Source organism: Neltuma alba, unplaced genomic scaffold, assembly GCF_004799145.2.
Source record: "Neltuma alba isolate B1F8T4 unplaced genomic scaffold, ASM479914v2 tig00004261_pilon, whole genome shotgun sequence".
Lineage (NCBI taxonomy): Eukaryota > Viridiplantae > Streptophyta > Magnoliopsida > Fabales > Fabaceae > Neltuma > Neltuma alba.
In genome coordinates, this window is record NW_021633626.1 from 1 (window position 1) to 17,011 (window position 17,011).

The 17,011-nt window shown below is 36.3% G+C and overlaps 2 protein-coding genes across 2 annotated transcripts; one reads left to right on the forward strand and one right to left on the reverse strand.

Moving 5' to 3' along the window:
* Positions 1-855: 855 nt before the first annotated feature.
* LOC114744089 (proteasome activator subunit 4-like) lies at positions 856-14,321 on the forward strand (the record flags this gene model as incomplete). The annotated part of the gene is made up of 34 exons (XM_028932271.1): positions 856-958; positions 1,038-1,150; positions 1,473-1,595; positions 2,241-2,342; positions 2,434-2,599; positions 3,027-3,143; positions 3,231-3,298; positions 3,388-3,489; positions 3,573-3,789; positions 3,980-4,216; positions 4,301-4,428; positions 4,563-4,680; positions 4,774-4,992; positions 5,076-5,231; positions 5,378-5,454; positions 5,538-5,743; positions 6,027-6,240; positions 6,350-6,429; positions 6,528-6,645; positions 6,733-6,903; positions 7,885-8,053; positions 8,139-8,182; positions 8,266-8,308; positions 8,385-8,530; positions 8,690-8,784; positions 8,896-9,794; positions 10,581-10,862; positions 10,945-11,040; positions 12,336-12,514; positions 12,667-12,748; positions 13,104-13,228; positions 13,625-13,717; positions 13,854-14,007; positions 14,125-14,321. Coding segments are annotated over 34 exons (5,284 nt in total), but the record flags the coding sequence as incomplete, so codon positions are not given.
* Positions 14,245-16,895, reverse strand: LOC114744093 (transcription factor MYB80). The gene is made up of 3 exons (XM_028932276.1): positions 16,239-16,895; positions 16,016-16,145; positions 14,245-15,084 (listed from the first exon to the last, which is right to left on the reverse strand). Exons 1-3 carry the CDS (start codon positions 16,369-16,371, stop codon positions 14,367-14,369), a joined length of 981 nt encoding a protein of 326 aa, XP_028788109.1. The 5' UTR covers positions 16,372-16,895; the 3' UTR covers positions 14,245-14,366.
* Positions 16,896-17,011: the final 116 nt, after the last annotated feature.

A 17,011-nucleotide genomic window follows, 5' to 3' on the forward strand; every position in this document is an offset into this window, starting at 1 on the left:
GTCATACTTATAATTAACTAATTTACCTAATTTCTTTGGTCTAATCAAATTAGTTAAATAGGTCTTATATTAAAGACCGGAGGAGTATTTTACAAGCAAGTTGCATTGTGCGGATGGCTCAACTGAAATACTTGGGGTCGGGAGGGGGATGGTTGGGGCATGTTGTTTTTCTATTATTTCTACACTTTCTTCTTTGTTTACTTGTTCTGGTATTTTGTCCTAAATAATCTTGACTGCTATGAGGCTACTTGTTTATAAAAGCAATCTTATGAAGAATGCTTACAGTTAACTGTAATTTCACATATGAATTGCAGAATTAATTTTCAATAGCTTATAGTCCCTTTTATTCGTAACAATAGCTATTGGCTGTACATTTCAGTTGCTTATTTCTTTCCTAGTGTGATATTAATGGAAACCAATTCCAGAATTAATATAAAAACGCAGAAAATAATCCACGGAGTGTAAGTCTAATGATTAAGCTACAAATAGTTATGAAAATGAAAGAAAATAACATGGAATATACCAACAGAAACATAAAAGGACATCTAGCATTCAAGAGCCTTGAGAACTCTCCTCACAATTACCAAATTTTTACTTGCCTCTCACTGAGCTTCACTCTCCATATATATATTCCTACTCATAGCCGAATCCTCACTCTCTTGGACTACATTTCACACCTCACAAAACATGTGACATAGCCTTGGCCCATCCATTGTGGGCCGTGAGATACCTGGTAACGTTCCATCTGGTCTTTATTTTATCCAAAGCTAATTTACAACTGAACTAAGTGCCAACTTTTCACTCATGCCGTAGTGGATGGATTGAATTCTAACTTTTTTTTAATTGGCCATGCAGTTTCTTGAAGGCAAAAAGTGAAATATCTCTTGAAGATGTCCATGCAGTTATTGAGATGGGCCTAGAATTGTTTCACATGGCCCGTCATAAGCTTTATGCTCAGGTTCATCTCTTTAACTTAGTTGTTTTCTTTTATCATATGTCCTCATTTGTTAAGTGTTTATCATATTTTTGTATATTAGGTTAGATGGGGAAATTTATTAGTCAGACTTCTCAACAAGTACAGGAAAAAAATTACTTTAACTGTTGAGTGGCGGCCTTTGTACGATACATTGGTTCTTACACATTTCAGTAGGTAAATATCCACACTCTTGCTGTGACAGCCTTAATTTGCTTAAATTTATCCTCTGGTAACCTTAATGTGTAATTCCAATCTCTGTAACCTATGATTTATTGATTAACTGAAATTGAAGACAAAGCAAATAAATTCTGAGGATTCACACCATCATACCACAATAAATGTGCAAGCCATTTTTGTCATTGATTTCCATGTTATCTTTTTGAAATTTCTACTATTGCATCTCTAAAGTCTGAGCTATCTTGTATATACTAATTGATTAATAGATATTAAATTCAAAATATGGGGGCATTGATTGTGGATTCTTGCACTGTCGCAGAAGCACAGGGCCAGAAGGTTGGAGATTAAAACAGCGTCATTTTGAAATCATAACTTCCCTTGTTCGGTCCTGCAGAAGGTTCTTTCGCTCGGGTTCTGCTTTTGAAATATGGTCTGAGTTTAAGTGAGTGCTCTGACATAATTTAGCCATAGTGTTAAGCAATCTTGATTTGTGAGCAATTATCTGTGTTATTAAATTGATGTTTGGCTAAATTAAGGGAAATTATCAATTATCAATGTTGCAATAAAGTGGAATCATAGCTGCATGCTTGTTTAGATAATTATATTATATTTTTAATGACTTTAAAATAAATGGGTGAATGTTGGACTCAGGCATGGAATTTTGGGTCAATGGGCCTTTAATGGAAATATAAATTTTTCTCCCAGCATCTGTAGCTTTATAGAATTTCAGAATTCTATAGTGTTGAAGTTCAAAAGGTTTTTGTAATGAAAATATGTCAATTTAATTATTTGAGGCTCAATCTTCATGGATACTCATGATTTTTTATAGCTAGAATGTTTGTGCTATTTGTGGATATGTGGTCACTGTGAAGGGCATTGCCATTAATGATACTACTTCATAATTTTGGTGTTTGTAACCTTTATAGAAGTTGATAAACTTCATGCAGTATATTGAAAATCAGATATTTGGACCAATCAAATTATTGGCTTGCTAGGGCAGTTATTTATATTTTTCTTGGGCAAGCATGAACTAATGCATTTTTACTCTTGTTAATGCCTTTTCTTTTGGCTGACGGAAAATTTGCAGATCATTATTGCAAAACCCATGGCATAATTCTGCCTTTGAGGGATCGGGCTTTGCAAGGCTCTTTCTACCTACAAACCAGTACAATCAGGCATTCTTCTCACAGTAAGAAGCGCGTGCGCACATTTGAGGATTTCATTCTGTGTGGTTTCTAACTGACTTGTTGGGATATTAAGCTTTATTATTGGCCTTGTAGTGATTGGATTGAAGAGTGTATACAGTTGTGGGACTCCATACCCAACTGCCAATTTTGGAATGGTCAATGGGCAGCTATTATAGCTCGTGTTGTGAAAAATTACCATAATGTTGATTGGGAGTGCTTCTTGCCTACGCTTTTTGCCAGATACTTGAATATGTTTGAGGTGAGCATGTAGATTCTTCAAGCAATGTTGCCCTTATTGATGTTTTTTCAAATGTTTTAACAGTTGGGGCAGAGTGATGAAATTTATGAGGAAGTAGATGCATATTTTTGGTCTCAATTGATTTTAACGGTTGGCGCAGACCTGATTTGATGCTTGTGTCAACATTTTTTAAAATTAATTTTGATAACCTTATTTGTAATTGCACATTAAATTTTAATAATCCAGCATTTTAAAGGTGTTTTATGACAAAACAAGCTATGTGTGTTTTTGGCATTGTGGCATGGAGCAATTCTTGCATCACAATTTCTTTGGCTAAACTATTATTTAGTCTATCTAGCGGTTTTCCTGCTATATTTAGTCCATGTGACTCGAAGCTTTATATTGTTATCAGAAGCAATCCAGATTTTTAATACTTTTACTTGTGCAGGTTCCTGTTGCAAATGGAAGTGGATCATATCCGTTTCCATTGGATGTCCCTAGAAACACAAGGTTCTTGTTCTCCAACAAGACTGCTACCCCTGCAAAGGCTATTGCAAAATCAATTGTAAGCTGATAAGCTGTGGTTTGCTGTTATGATTGTCTTTTAGTGGATTTCTTACTTTAAGCAACTTTTCTGACACTATAACCGCAGGTGTATTTATTAAAACCTGGTAGTTCAGCACTTCAGTACTTCGAGAAATTGGTCAACATCTTGGAACAGTTAGTTTATACGCATTTTATTGCTCCAGGTATGCCTTCTTTTCAATTTAGTCATTTCCACAGTTGCTTACTGGCATCAACTTTTGTAGATATTATCATCCCTCAAATGGTGGCCGATGGACTTACTCATTAGAGAGATTTTTGTTCCATTTGGTGATTCAATTCCAGAAGCGTCTACAGCATGAGCAAGTGTAAGATAAGAATCAATGTATAATTGGCATCTACTTTGCTTATTCGGTGTTGTATTTTATGCAACTAATAATGCTCTGTATAGGAGTACAAATAATGGCAAACAATCTGAGCAGCATCTTGGAGGACCAGAGAGAGCTTTCTTTGTTAATTCAGTGCTTAAGTTAATTGATCGAGGTCAATACAGCAAGAATGAGCACCTCTCTGAAACTGTTGCCGCCGCAACTTCTGTATTGTCATATGTTGAACCTTCATTGGTTCTGCCATTTGTGGCCTCTCGGTTCCAAATGGCTCTAGAGACGGTTAGTAGAACTATATAAATTTATACTTTTGGTAGGAATACCTAAGTTATACATATGTGGAGAATGGCTAATCCGAAGCATTGCTTTATTTTTCTTGATAGAAAATGTCATATGATATGCTTACTTCTTATTAGCTTTTGTTTATGCACTTCACTTTGTCTTTCTGATAACGTTCTTTCTGTCTAGCCAGATGACTGCCACCCACCAGTTGAAAATTGCTGTTATGTCAGTAGCATTTGTGGGGCGTTCATTATTTTTTACATCTCTATCAACATCCTCATCGAGGGCAACTGATCTTGGTGGTGGGGATGACACATTCATGGATCTTATGGCAGTTTCTTTGTCCAATGCATTGCTTGGTATGGATGCTAATGACCCTCCAAAAACGTTGGCTACCATGCAACTAATAGGTTCCATCTTTTCCAATGTAAGAACATGGATTTCTAAACTGTTATATTAAGTGGTTACATTCCATATCAAGAAAAAATTAATCTATTTACCCTAATGGCAGTTGGCTTTACTGGATGATAAAATTGATGATCTATCATTTATGCCAATGATTCACTTTTCTGAATGGCTGGATGAGTTTTTATGCCGTCTATTTTCCTTGCTTCTTCACCTGGAGCCAAGCAGTGTTATGTAAGTGATGTTGGGAGATACCCCATTATCTTGATCATAACTTTAATCAGCAATGGTTTAGCTGTTGTTTCCTTGGATTTTTAAGTAAGTTCAGTTTTTTAGTCTATAATTGGACAATTGATTTCTTGTGTTAGAAATGAAGGTTTACACTCATCGGCAGCATCAGGAACCTTTCTGGTTAATGATGGTCCATACTACTATTGTGTGCTTGAAATCCTGCTTGGAAGGCTTTCAAAACCGCTGTATAATCAGGTATTGATGTCCGACTGTGTATTGATGATATTTCTTCATGGAACAATCTCTGGGTGAATTTTTAATTTTATAATCCTGTGAAATATCTAACAGGCTCTGAAGAAAATTTCCAAGTTTGTGAGGACAAACATTCTTCCTGGTGCTATCGGAGAGGTTGGACTGCTTTGTTGTGCATGTGTTCATTCCAACCCAGAAGAGGCAGTTAGTCAAGTTGTTGAGCCCATACTGTTATCTGTGATATCTTCTTTAAAAGGAACGCCACGCACAGGATTTGGGGGAGGAGGAACTTTCAATGCCTCTGCTTCAACCAGGGTACCTTGTTTTATCAGTATTGGTTATCTTTTGTTTCAATTTTGTGGTTGGATTTTCTTCAAAGTTGAGAGCTCTTTTCCCAGGTTAAATCCACACTGTCACCAGCTCTTGAGGCTTCAATTGAGTATCAACTGATGATATTGTCAGTTGGCATCACATATGGAGGCCCAGCGCTCCTTCGCTACAAGGATCAATTCAAAGAAGCCATTTTCTTGGCTTTTGATTCACCTTCTTGGAAGGTCCTACTGTGCTGCATTTGAATAATGTCTTTGAGGAAGTTTTTCTTGTTCCTGTAGTATTTAATATGTGCATAATAAACATGAGATTTGTTAGTTCTAGAGATTCTGGTTCCGCATATAAATTCTGTTTTCTGGGTTAATCACAGGTTAACGTGGCTGCTGATCATCTTCTTCGATCCCTTCTTGGGAGTCAGATTCATTATTATCCCGTTGATCAGTATAAGTATGTATACTATCCATAGGTTGCTTGCTATTGTGATTGTGGTTAAAGAGTTTTGTAGCAATGTTATAGTGTTTGTTTTCTAGGTGCATTCTTAGTCACCCTGATGCTGCTGTTCTTGAAGAATGGATTAGCACAAAAGATTATTCCAATGACGAAAGATTGATTCCAAAGTGGCATATTCCATGTGATGAAGAAGTTCAGTTTGCAAATGAGCTTTTAGACATTCACTTTAAGTCAGCTTTGGATGATCTTTTGAATATATGCCAAAATAAAATCCATACTGATCAAGGTAAACCATGCTAATTTCTCCCAAGTGCAATTTCCAATTTGAGTAACGCTTTGATTGAGTCAGAAGACTTCGTGATAGTTTTAGATGTTTATTTCATGGAAATTCTGGATGCTGACTCTGGGCATTTTGATGGCCATTTCTGCTTTTATGCGTCACTTTCTGATTTTAAGATATATATATATTTCATAAAAAAATGATTGGGTGTTAGTGCGTTGTGAAGGAAGTTTTTCATATCAACATATATTAAAGCGTTGTGACACACAGATTGTAACATGTTGTGCAGGAGATGAGAAAGAGCACTTGAAAGTGACTCTTCTACGCATTGTATCATCTTTGCAAGGTCTATTTTCATGCTTGCCTGATTTCATTCCCGCCTCCAAGAATGGAATGGTTGAGGATTCTGACCCTACCTTTTTGCTTGCTGGAGCGACTGGTTCTACTGTCGGTAGTACTGCTCTGCGAGAAAAGGCTGCTGAGGTTGTTCACGAGGCATGCAAGTAAGGATCATTGTTAAATTCTTTTCTTGTCATTTGTTCGGCTTATGTACTTGCAATTATGATTATTTTCATTAATCTTTTTTTTTCTTTCTTTTTGGTTCTTTTAAAGATATGTACTGGAAAAAAAATCCGATGACAGCAGCTTGCTGATACTAATTATTCGTGTTATGGATGCTTTAGGAAACTATGGTAATGGGCTCCACTGGATGAATTGCAACATAGTATTTCAAATCCAATTTCTCTATGCACAGCTGAACTCATCCTGTCCATTTTCTTTTCTGACATAGGTAGTTTGGAATTTGATGAATGGTCTAGTCACAGACAGGCTTGGAAGTTGGAATCTGCTGCAATTATAGAACCTCCCATTAATTTCATTGTATCATTTCATTCCAAAGGAAAGAAAAGGTAATAAAACTTTGATTCAGTCTCTTGATCCCGAAAATTATGCTTTAAGAACTGTGGGTCAAACTTTGAATTTTTCTTTTGTTCCAGACCTAGGTGGGCACTTATTGACAAAGCATTCATGCACAGTACATGGAGATCTTCACAAGCATCCTATCATCTCTACCGTATGAGTGGGAATTTCTGTCCATCAGATCATGTGACTCTTTTGATGGATGATCTTTTAAATCTCTCTCTGCATAGCTACGAAACTGTCCGCATGTGAGTAGACAAGACATCCATGGCTAATATGTTACTGATCAAATTTGTTTTTATGAGTAGCAGGTAGCTGCCAGAATTCGTTTAGCACATTGTGATGTATTTCACCTAGGCTAGGAATTGTTGAAGTTGATCAGTTTATTACTATATGTAATGAACCAAGACAGGATAAAGAATTGGCTTTTGGACAGAATTTATAGAATTTAGTGTTTATGTCTTTAATTGTCCACTGCGGAAAAAGATGACTGCCAAATTGTCATAAAATCTAAAGCTTGGACAATCTTATTTTTAGGTATGTCTTGTCTGATGTTGAAACCACCACAACGTTGACTGTCACTGGATGTGGTTTTGTTATCAGTTCTTAAGTTTTTATGTGGGATTTGTTGGATTAGTTTAGTTGTTACTATTTAGCAGGCATTGTTAAGAAATAACGGTGTGAGTAGTTATGTTCCTTTTTAGTAAGTATATCCCTGTTATCATTACTCAAGAGTCATGATCTTAGTCTATTGCATTTTTTTCTCCCAGGACATGGGGGATATTTCTCATCAATAAGATCACATTTCTCAATACATTCCTTTTTAAATTTCATTCCATTCTGCATACCAAATACGTTGTTAGATAGACTTGCACTCCTAGCAGCTTGTAAATAATTGTATGAATTATTTGAATAGAGTTTTGTTTGTATTTTAGCCCGCACCAGGAAAATGGAAACTAGTTTTGGGAGCTTAAAACTACTGTTCCGTCTAATCTATTCAGTGGCTGCAATGTCTGACTTTAACTGATCTTTGAAAGTCTTTAATAAATGGTGCCTAAGAAGTTTAGGATGTTCTTGTTTGTGTGACTTTGTATGTTAATGTTTATCTTGATCCTCTCCTTTGGTTGCCTCTTCATACATTGGCATGTGTTCTAGTGTTCTCTAACATGCTTCATTAAATGCCTTTGCAATTCTTATTATGCCTGATCAATTTATTTATATGTTGCCAGGTTTGCAGGAAAATCTCTGATTAAGATGATCAAGAGATGGCCTTCTATGATTTCGAAGTGTGTTATCACATTTACCAACAACTTGCTCAACCCCAATGCAGAGGAATATGCAGTGCTGGGTTCTTGTTCAGTTCTCTCCTCACAAACAGTTCTTAAGCATTTGACATCGGTGATGATTGAAAATTTTTCTTTTATTTTTCATTCTTTTAGATGGTGAATAAATTTTATTTTTTTGACATTTTTTCTTATGATAGGATCCAAAGGCATTCTCTTCATTTATCCTGGGGATTCTTTCAAGGTATTGACATTTTCTTTGCTTCTTGGTTTTAGGAAAATTTTCTTTACCATTTAGAATAATAATTTCTTCTCATTTTCTTGAAGTTCGCATCATGAATCTTTGAAAGCCCAGAAAGCAATTAATGAGGTAAGCTTATTCCCTATCAGATGATTACTTTCTATTGTGCACTTTTTCTTGTTTAACATCACATTACTTTGTACAGCTCTTTGTAAAATACAACAACCACTTTTCCGGAGTATCTAGAAGCTTTTTCAGGATGTCAGATAATCACACTGTTGGACCAGATTTCTCAGATTTGGTTTCTCAGATTGGCTCTATGAGCTTTGATTCTACTGGCTTGCATTGGCGGTATTTCCCTTAATATTTGTCTTTTCTTCTTTCCGTCTAGATGTATTTCTTTTTTTAAATTTTTAGTTTGCATGATCCTCCACAAGTTTAAAAGATTATGCCTATTTTTCTTAGATTCTTGAACATTTGAATCATTGGATCAATATTTTGTTTTTGCAGGTATAATTTGATGGCCAACAGAGTTTTGCTTCTGTTGGCTTTGGCCTCTAGAAACCACCCCAGCTTATCATCTAAAATCCTGAGCGAAACTGCTGGTATGCAAGCTTGGATGCTTTTGCATCTTTCTGGTGTTCTTTTATTTATTGCCTTGTTTGAAGTCAATTTCACTGACATGTTCCATGATCTTTGTGCTGTCACTTGTTTAGGACACTTTCTAAAGAATTTGAAAAGTCATCTTCCTCAAACAAGAATACTAGCAATTTCAGCTCTTAATACACTCTTGAAGGAATCGCCTTATAAGCTGTCTGCTGGTGAGAAATCTGTTGTTTCTCACGATTTGCAAGGCAATGCCAAGTCGTCTTTAGAAGGAGCTTTAACTCAAACTTTCCAGGAAGAGGGGTTTTTCAGTGAGACATTAAATAGTCTTTCTCATGTTCATATAATAAGCGATAATGAAACGTCATTTCCAAGAGGAGGTCACGGTGATTCCAGTTTCCAAAGCCTAGCAGACAAAGCCATAACTCGATTCTACTTTGAATTTTCATCTTCTTGGCCACGTACTCCCAGTGATACCTTTATACGACGTGATAGCTTTTACCCAAATTTTGCACGCATTTTTAAGCGGCTAGTACAAGAATGTGGCATGCCTGTTATATTGGCTCTTAAAGGTGCATTAGATGAGTTTACAAGTGCCAAGGAGAGGCCTAAACAGTGTGTAGCTGCTGAAGCACTGGCAGGCGTGTTACACTCTGATATTGATGGTCTATCAGGAGAATGGGATAGCTGGCTTATGCCCCAGTTAAAGAATATTATTCTAGCACAATCTGTCGAGTCACTTCCTGAGTGGGCCTCTTGCATACGGTATGCAGTTACTGGTAAAGGAAAGTATGGAACTAGAGTTCCTTTATTGAGGCAGCAAATTCTAGATGCTTTGATGGCATCCTTACCTTCAACAGTAGCGACCACTGTAACAGTTAAAAGATATAATTTCTTGGTAGCTGCGCTTGTAGAAGTATCCCCACAGAATATGCCAATAACTGAAATCCAGCTCCACGATACACTTTTGAAGGAAGTGCTTGATAATATGAGTCACTCATCATCCCAAGTAAGAATTCCGTTTACTCCATATGTTCTATTGGTCATCTGAATAAATTTTGAAGTCATATGAATCTTACTGGATTTCATAGAACTAGAACCTATGAAGCACTGATAGTTTGAAAACGTAAATGTACCCACATTCTATGCGATATGCGTACTATACTTCATCATACGTATCATATATTCTACCATATGTATTGTTATGTTTTTTTCATCAAAATATTTCTATATAACTTAAAAAAGATTAATATTTTGCTTGATTATTATGAATAGTTTTATATTTCTTGTTTAAAACTCAAGATACCCATACTGATCCCCTAAAATATTGAAATATAATTATGTATTCTTGCACCTCTATCGTAAAATTTTGAAAAATTGCCATATTCAATGTATCATGCTGTCTTGTAATACATGTGTCTGTATTGTTTAAGAGCATAATTTTTGTTATAGAAGCCATGCTGAATGTACTGATTTTGTCTTTCATTTATTATAGTGTAAAATATTATTTTCTTGGGAAGTGTATAGGGGTAAAGTTGGAAAGTTGATATATTTTAAAGCAGCATTAATGCATTTTAAGTTTTTTTTTTGGGGTTCGTGTGAAACGTTGGAAATGCCGTATAAATAGGATCAAAGGTGTATCTTCTAATTTCCAAGAGCTACATAATGTGTTCTGGATTTTCTTAGTATAATTATGTTAATATTACTAGAAATCATATGACTTCACTGCATCATTGGAAGCTCTTTTAGAAACAATTTCAGAAGAGGAAAAGTGACATTTGTTTCTATTGGACAGGTGAGGCAGGTTTTAGGTATCACCCTCACAATATTGTGCTCTAACATCCGTCTATATCATTCAAGTCATCATGATAATGCATATGATGAGAGACAAAGCGATGCTGATAATTTGTTAAAAGATGCAAGCTGGGTTCAGTTTCTTATAGAGCGAGCTGCCGAAGCAGTTGTGAACATTCAGAATGCTACCCAGTCAGACAAAGGGGTGAATTCTATGGATGTAAATCTTGAAAATGGACTTCCGGATGGTGATTCAGAAGTTGATATAAAATGGATGGAAACGGTACTAATAGGCGCAAGCATATAGGTTTTGGTTTTACTTGTAAAATCTTTCACTGATTGTTTGCTATTCTTCATTTATGTAGCTATTTTACTTCATCTTCTCATCGTTGAAGTCTGGGAGATCCTCTTATCTGCTTGATGTGATTGCGGGGCTTCTTTATCCCGTGATTTCCCTGCAGGTTTGCCCCATGTCTCCAATTATAATTGTAATATTTAAAAGACTTATTTTGATTCTCAGTGCTCTGTGTTTCACTGCAGCTACTTTATATTCTTGTGTTTGTTTTTAGTAATCTCTTGTCTTAGGACATTGATCTTCGACATCATTGTATGGAGCAGGCTTATACGAGAATACTTGTGGTTGACATTTTTTTAACCTGGATCATTACCTTTTGTTCTACACCCCTCTCGGTCAAACATTTGGTGCATTAGTCTGTCAATTCTATATCTGACTTGCTGCTGCTTTTAAATCCTTCCCGCTATATGTTTAGTCACTCTTTCCATTTTAGGGTATGGTTGGAAGTTGGTCATTATTCCTGTGATACAAATGCTGAATAAGATTTTTTTTGCCTCCCTTAAACTAGTTTTATTAAGAGCTCATAATTTCTTGGGTTAGTTGTAGGATGGTTTATATTTCGGCCCTGGGCTTACTCCGGTCATTGGCAATAGACCATACAACCAAATCTAGAATATCAAGACTCTTGTGATATCTAACTCTGCTCATATTTAATGACTATTCCCTCCTCTTTTTCTCTTTTTCTTTTATTTTTTCTTTTGGAGTAGTTAAATACTATGATGGTTCCATTGCTTTAACTTTTGGTCTGTTATTCAGCAATATTAAAGTTTCTTTTTTATTTTTCAAAAGAAATGTTATTATATGTTATGTAAGTAAGAATATTTTTTTTAAAAAAAAGCTTTCCAGTGTAAAAGTCAAGAGTTTGTGATGCTCAAATAGGGTTTGAGCAAATTAGATGAAATTGTGAAGTACTCATTTTGTCATTCCATTCTCACGATAAATAATTGGATGGTTTTGATTGGCAAAAAGAAAAATGAACGGTTTTGAAAAATATTGGCATATATTGAAATAAAAGCGCAATGCTATTGTTTTAATATTCATATGACAGAGGCAGTCTTCTTGTCTGTTTTTTTTCCCCCCTTCAAATAGAAGTCGGAAAACTTGTGCATGACGTTTATACTGATATTGTCAAGTTTCCACTCTTTTGAGATTATATATTTTGGTAGCACTTTCATTTACTGAGTGAAACAGGAGTAGGAATATGCTGGGAACTTTTAAATGCTTATCATTGCAAGACTTGTTAATGGAGAAAATGCTTATTTTACTGTGGATTCCTATAGTTGTAGATGGTGTTTCACTGTGAATGTTATTTATATTCCTGAAGTATTAGATTCCATCATGATCTACATGGAGAGGGTATTGCTTTTTTTCATTCATGGGTAATTTTATGTGCTTTTGAAGGAAACATCAAATAAAGATTTGTCAACATTAGCCAAGGGAGTATTTGAATTACTTAAATGGAGTATTTTCCGGGAACCTCACCTCCAGAAGGTTGTCTCGGTGATTTTATCTGCTGCAAATGATTCCAATTGGAGAACTAGATCTGCTACATTGACATATCTTCGCACTTTCATGTATAGGTACGATAACTTTTTGATTTTGCTTTGTCAGAGCAGATCAGGTGTTAAATTCTTAACAAGTGATGTCACTTGCTTCCATGCTTTGTAATATTAGCAACTTGTACTTCATAGTTAGATTTATTGACTGATAATTACTTTTACTCATATAACAGGCACACTTTCATTCTCCCAAGTTCAATGAAACAAGAAATTTGGAGAACTGTTGAGAAGTTGCTTGTAGACAACCAAGTTGAGGCAAGAACTTAGCACTAAACCTATATGAATTGCAATGTAGAGTAGTCATTGTTATCCCTTGTTTAGTTAGTTTGCCCCTTCTTTCTGGGAGAACCAGGTTGTGGAAAAAGATCAATATCATCCTCCTAATCTGCTTCTGTGACTTATGTTTGAGATTAGTTATAACTATTTTGTACGTTACTACCAGTACGTGTGTGGTTCCTCGTGGTTACAGAATATAATATTACATACAAGCAATGAACACCATATCTGGACTTGTGTTGTGTACCTTGCTTGCTGCTTTTCTGTCTCTATTACGTCTTAAAGAGTGGAATTATTTATACCTTATTTTGAAAAACTTGATTTCTGTGTCTAGGTAAGAGAGCATGCAGCAGCAGTTTTAGCAGGCTTATTGAAGGGAGGAGATGAAGATCTAGCTAAAGATTTCCGTGATAGAGCTTATGTTCAGGCAAATGTTTTACAGAAGAGAAGAAGGATGAGGTTGCCCTTTTCTCCCTTTGTTCTGGGATGCGGTGTTGTGATGTTTAAGAATCGTCAGCCTTTGAAAAATCAGTGCTGGCTTCTTGTCTTTGAATTCTACATGTTATCTGTTGTGCATGGTCTTGTGAAATTATCTGTAATCCTAGCTGTGGGTCTTCGGCAAAAATTAACAAGGAAAATACACTGTTTGACTTCCTCTGCATGGAGACTCTGTGGAGTTCACTTTTTAAACTTTTTGTGAAAGTAATGGCATCTGCGGTGTTTCTGTCCTTTAGATGCCTCAAGCAACATATATCAACTGATTGAGTAGTTCTTATGACCTTGTCTTGATTGGTCATTTATTTAGTTCTATTTCTTATCATATGTATTAAATATCTTGCAAATTTTTTGCTGCAGAAATGCAAGCTCTGGTTCATCAGTAGCATCAGTTCATGGTGCTGTGCTAGCATTGGCAGCTTCTGTTTTATCAGCCCCTTATGATATGCCCAGGTTTGTCCTGTTGAAAGAAATAATATCCTAATATCATTTTAATTTATTTTTTTTAATGTATTCACCCATCATTTTCTCTCTCCCACTCCCTTTCTTGTTTAGCTGTTATCTCACTTCATCAAATAATTCATTTCAGCTGGTTGCCTGAGCATGTTACACTGCTGGCTCGCTTTAGTGGGGAGCCATCTCCTGTGAAATCTGCGGTAACGAAAGCAGTTGCGGAGTTCAGGCGGACTCATGCAGATACTTGGAATGTTCAGAAAGAATCATTTACTGAAGAGCAACTTGAGGTAGCTTTTTAAAGAGCCAATTATATTTCTTCCTGTGATTCATCATATTTAATTATTACTTGCTGTTTATTTTCAAAGATTCTTATTTATTTATTTTATTCTTGACTATACTGGCAGATTCTGGCAGATACATCCTCATCGTCATCGTATTTCGCTTAATCCAATATTAGCAAGAAGTGGTTAAAAGAGTACTGAAAATATAGTATGCGTAATATGTTTTCCATTTTTATTTTTTTTGTGTATTCATAGTTTGTAAAAATAGCCATTATCTACATTTGTATCATTGATCATCTTCATAGGCAGCTTATTCTTTATTTCTGATGTCGGAATTCTTTCCCTTCTTTGTTCTGTGATCTTTCTTATACCATGGGATTAATCAGATCTTCTGATGGTAAATCCCACAAAACACACTGGGCGTTGAATAAATCGGATGCACTTCTAATTTCTTTTGCAGTATTGGAATCATCTTCATTTTCTTCTTGAAGTTTTTCATGTAACTGGCCTTGTTGATCCATGGCTGTGCATGTACTTCCGGTACACACACTTTGGCTCCATGGTGATCCATCCCCATCGTTGGCAAACGACACAGGACTAAATTGAAACCCAGTCACTGTAGGAAAGACACTGCAAGTCCCCTCAAAACTGGCTGTTGTAGCTGCAGTGCAGTCCCACGGTTTATTTGGGGTTATCATTTCAGATTCTTGCATAACCTTGGATAACCCAAACTTAATCTTCTCAGAAGTGTCTTGCTTCTCATCAGGTTTATAGTTCATGAAAGAGGTAATGTTAATGTTATTCCCCATTTGTTCAGTGGGGTTTTGAGCCTGGAAGTTAATCTTCTTCTTAGTAAGAAGATGAAGCACCTCGTCTTTGAAGCAGCCGAGAGCTGCTTCAGCTAGGTGAGCTGCCTGTGGGGGTGCCAATGTTGTTGCAATTTCGGCCATCAGGTGGGAGAATGGCTTGTGGGTGACAGGGTCGATTCCCATGCCTGAAAGTTTCTTCCTCAGCTTGGTGTTCCAGTGGTTTTTGACGTCATTGTCAGTGCGGCCTGGGAGCTGGGCTGCTATTAGTGACCATCTGAAAATATATTAAGCCATTGTGTTAGTATTTGATATATCTACCCATTCTTTTTCTTGGGCCACTTAGTATGTATTCGTTCTAGTGTTTAAGAAATTAAACATGCCCCCCTTGAGCTTCCAGAGTCTATGGGTTAAAAGATACTAGGTATAAACATTCTTCTAATCTCTAGTATAATAATGGAGGTTTCAGTATGGTCATTCTGCTAGATTTAAGGGGTGTTTGGAAGCACCCAAAAGTTCGTAAAATGAGGCAAACTCTTCTATATATTTATTTCATACACCGTAAAAATACTTTTAAAATCATGGTTTTGATTCCATCCAAACACCTTAGTTATGTTGAAATAAATGTCTTATGTTCTGTTGCCGCCTTTTGTACAGGGGAGAATGAGAATTAACTCGCCGAGGTAGAATGACTGATCATGAAGTGAAATAAAACACAAGAGAGGTGGCCTTTTTTGTCAATCTCTTGTTGTCTTGTGCAAGTTCACTTTATGAGCTGTCATACATAGTCGATAGGTGTCAATTGGAATCAAGTGCCTAAGTTCATGGTAATGTCATCAATTCTCCAGATAACAGGGATGAGACAAGGCAGATGACATATGAGGGATAAAATCCTTAGGATAATTAATAATTCCTAGAAATTGTTGAAAAAAAAACGTTTGATAAAATTTATTGGGATGATGATACATTAAAAAGTCAATTTTAGAAGATCCAAATATGGAGAGAAAAAAACAAAATTTAGAAAAGTTATCATGATTTTAAAGTGATTTTTAAGCAGAAAGACATTTATTCCTAATCATGTTAAATATCATTTTAGGCTTAAATTGATTTTTCGGGTTTGAAAAATCACTTGTAGTGAGCTGAAAGCCATGTCAAACAAATTGTTTATGTTAAAAAATTGTGAGAGGCCAAAAGCAGAGGTGATTTACCGGTTACCAAAAACAGAGTGGAGCTTCACAATGGTTTGCTCTTCTGAGTCTGAAAACTGACCATGCTTGAGATCAGGACGGAGGTAGTTAGTCCACCTGAGCCTGCAGCTCTTTCCACACCTCTGGAGGCCTTCATCTCAACCAAAATCAAATTCAAGTAAGCTTTATCGTCCACATTAATAAGAACAGGACATGAAGCCAGAGACAAGACAAGACAACAAACCAGCATTTTTAGGAATAAGGCGCCAATTCCTAGTACCATGTTGAGCAATGTAGGAAGAGAGCTTGTTGTCTTCCTCAGGTGTCCACTGTCCTCTTTTAACGTTGTCCTTCTCGCAGCATGGAATACGACCCATATCTCTGTACCAATTATCTATTTGAGAACTGCCTCTTCTTCAGTGTTTGGAATTGTTTTGAGGGAAAAAGAAAAGATGGAGAGTAATTGTTTTTAGGCTTATTTTTGTGGGTTTGGTCTGCTGTACTTTATATATCAAGTGGATGCGCATGGGTGAAGAGAGAAGAAGAGCATCAAAGAGGCATGAGGACATTAAAGAATTCAACGCTGTAGAGAGCGTGTGTTCGAGAGGCAGGTAGCTCACCCACAAGATGCCTGGTCAACCTTTCCCTCGTTGACTCTCTCTCTCTCTCTCTCTCTATCTGTGTGTCTGTGACTGTGATTTTGCTTCTTTGTTCTGATTGGCTAGCTTTCTTCTTTCTGCTTTGTTCAGACAATGCCTTCTTCCCCCCACACGAAGCCATAGATCTTCCTTCATGTGCCCCTCTCGTATTATCATCTATCTTTAGGCAACTTTCTGTTCTGAGCTTCTGGTGCCTTTTCGTTTTGCTTTGTGTAAACTCGATGCAGCACATTACTCCCATTTACGCGGAATCTTCGAACAGTACATGTTATTGAGCTTCTCAAAAAACATATTAGCTCCAGTCCTAAGTATAAAACCTGGTTTTTAAAAGGATTGGAAGTAGTATTTTGCTATCTTC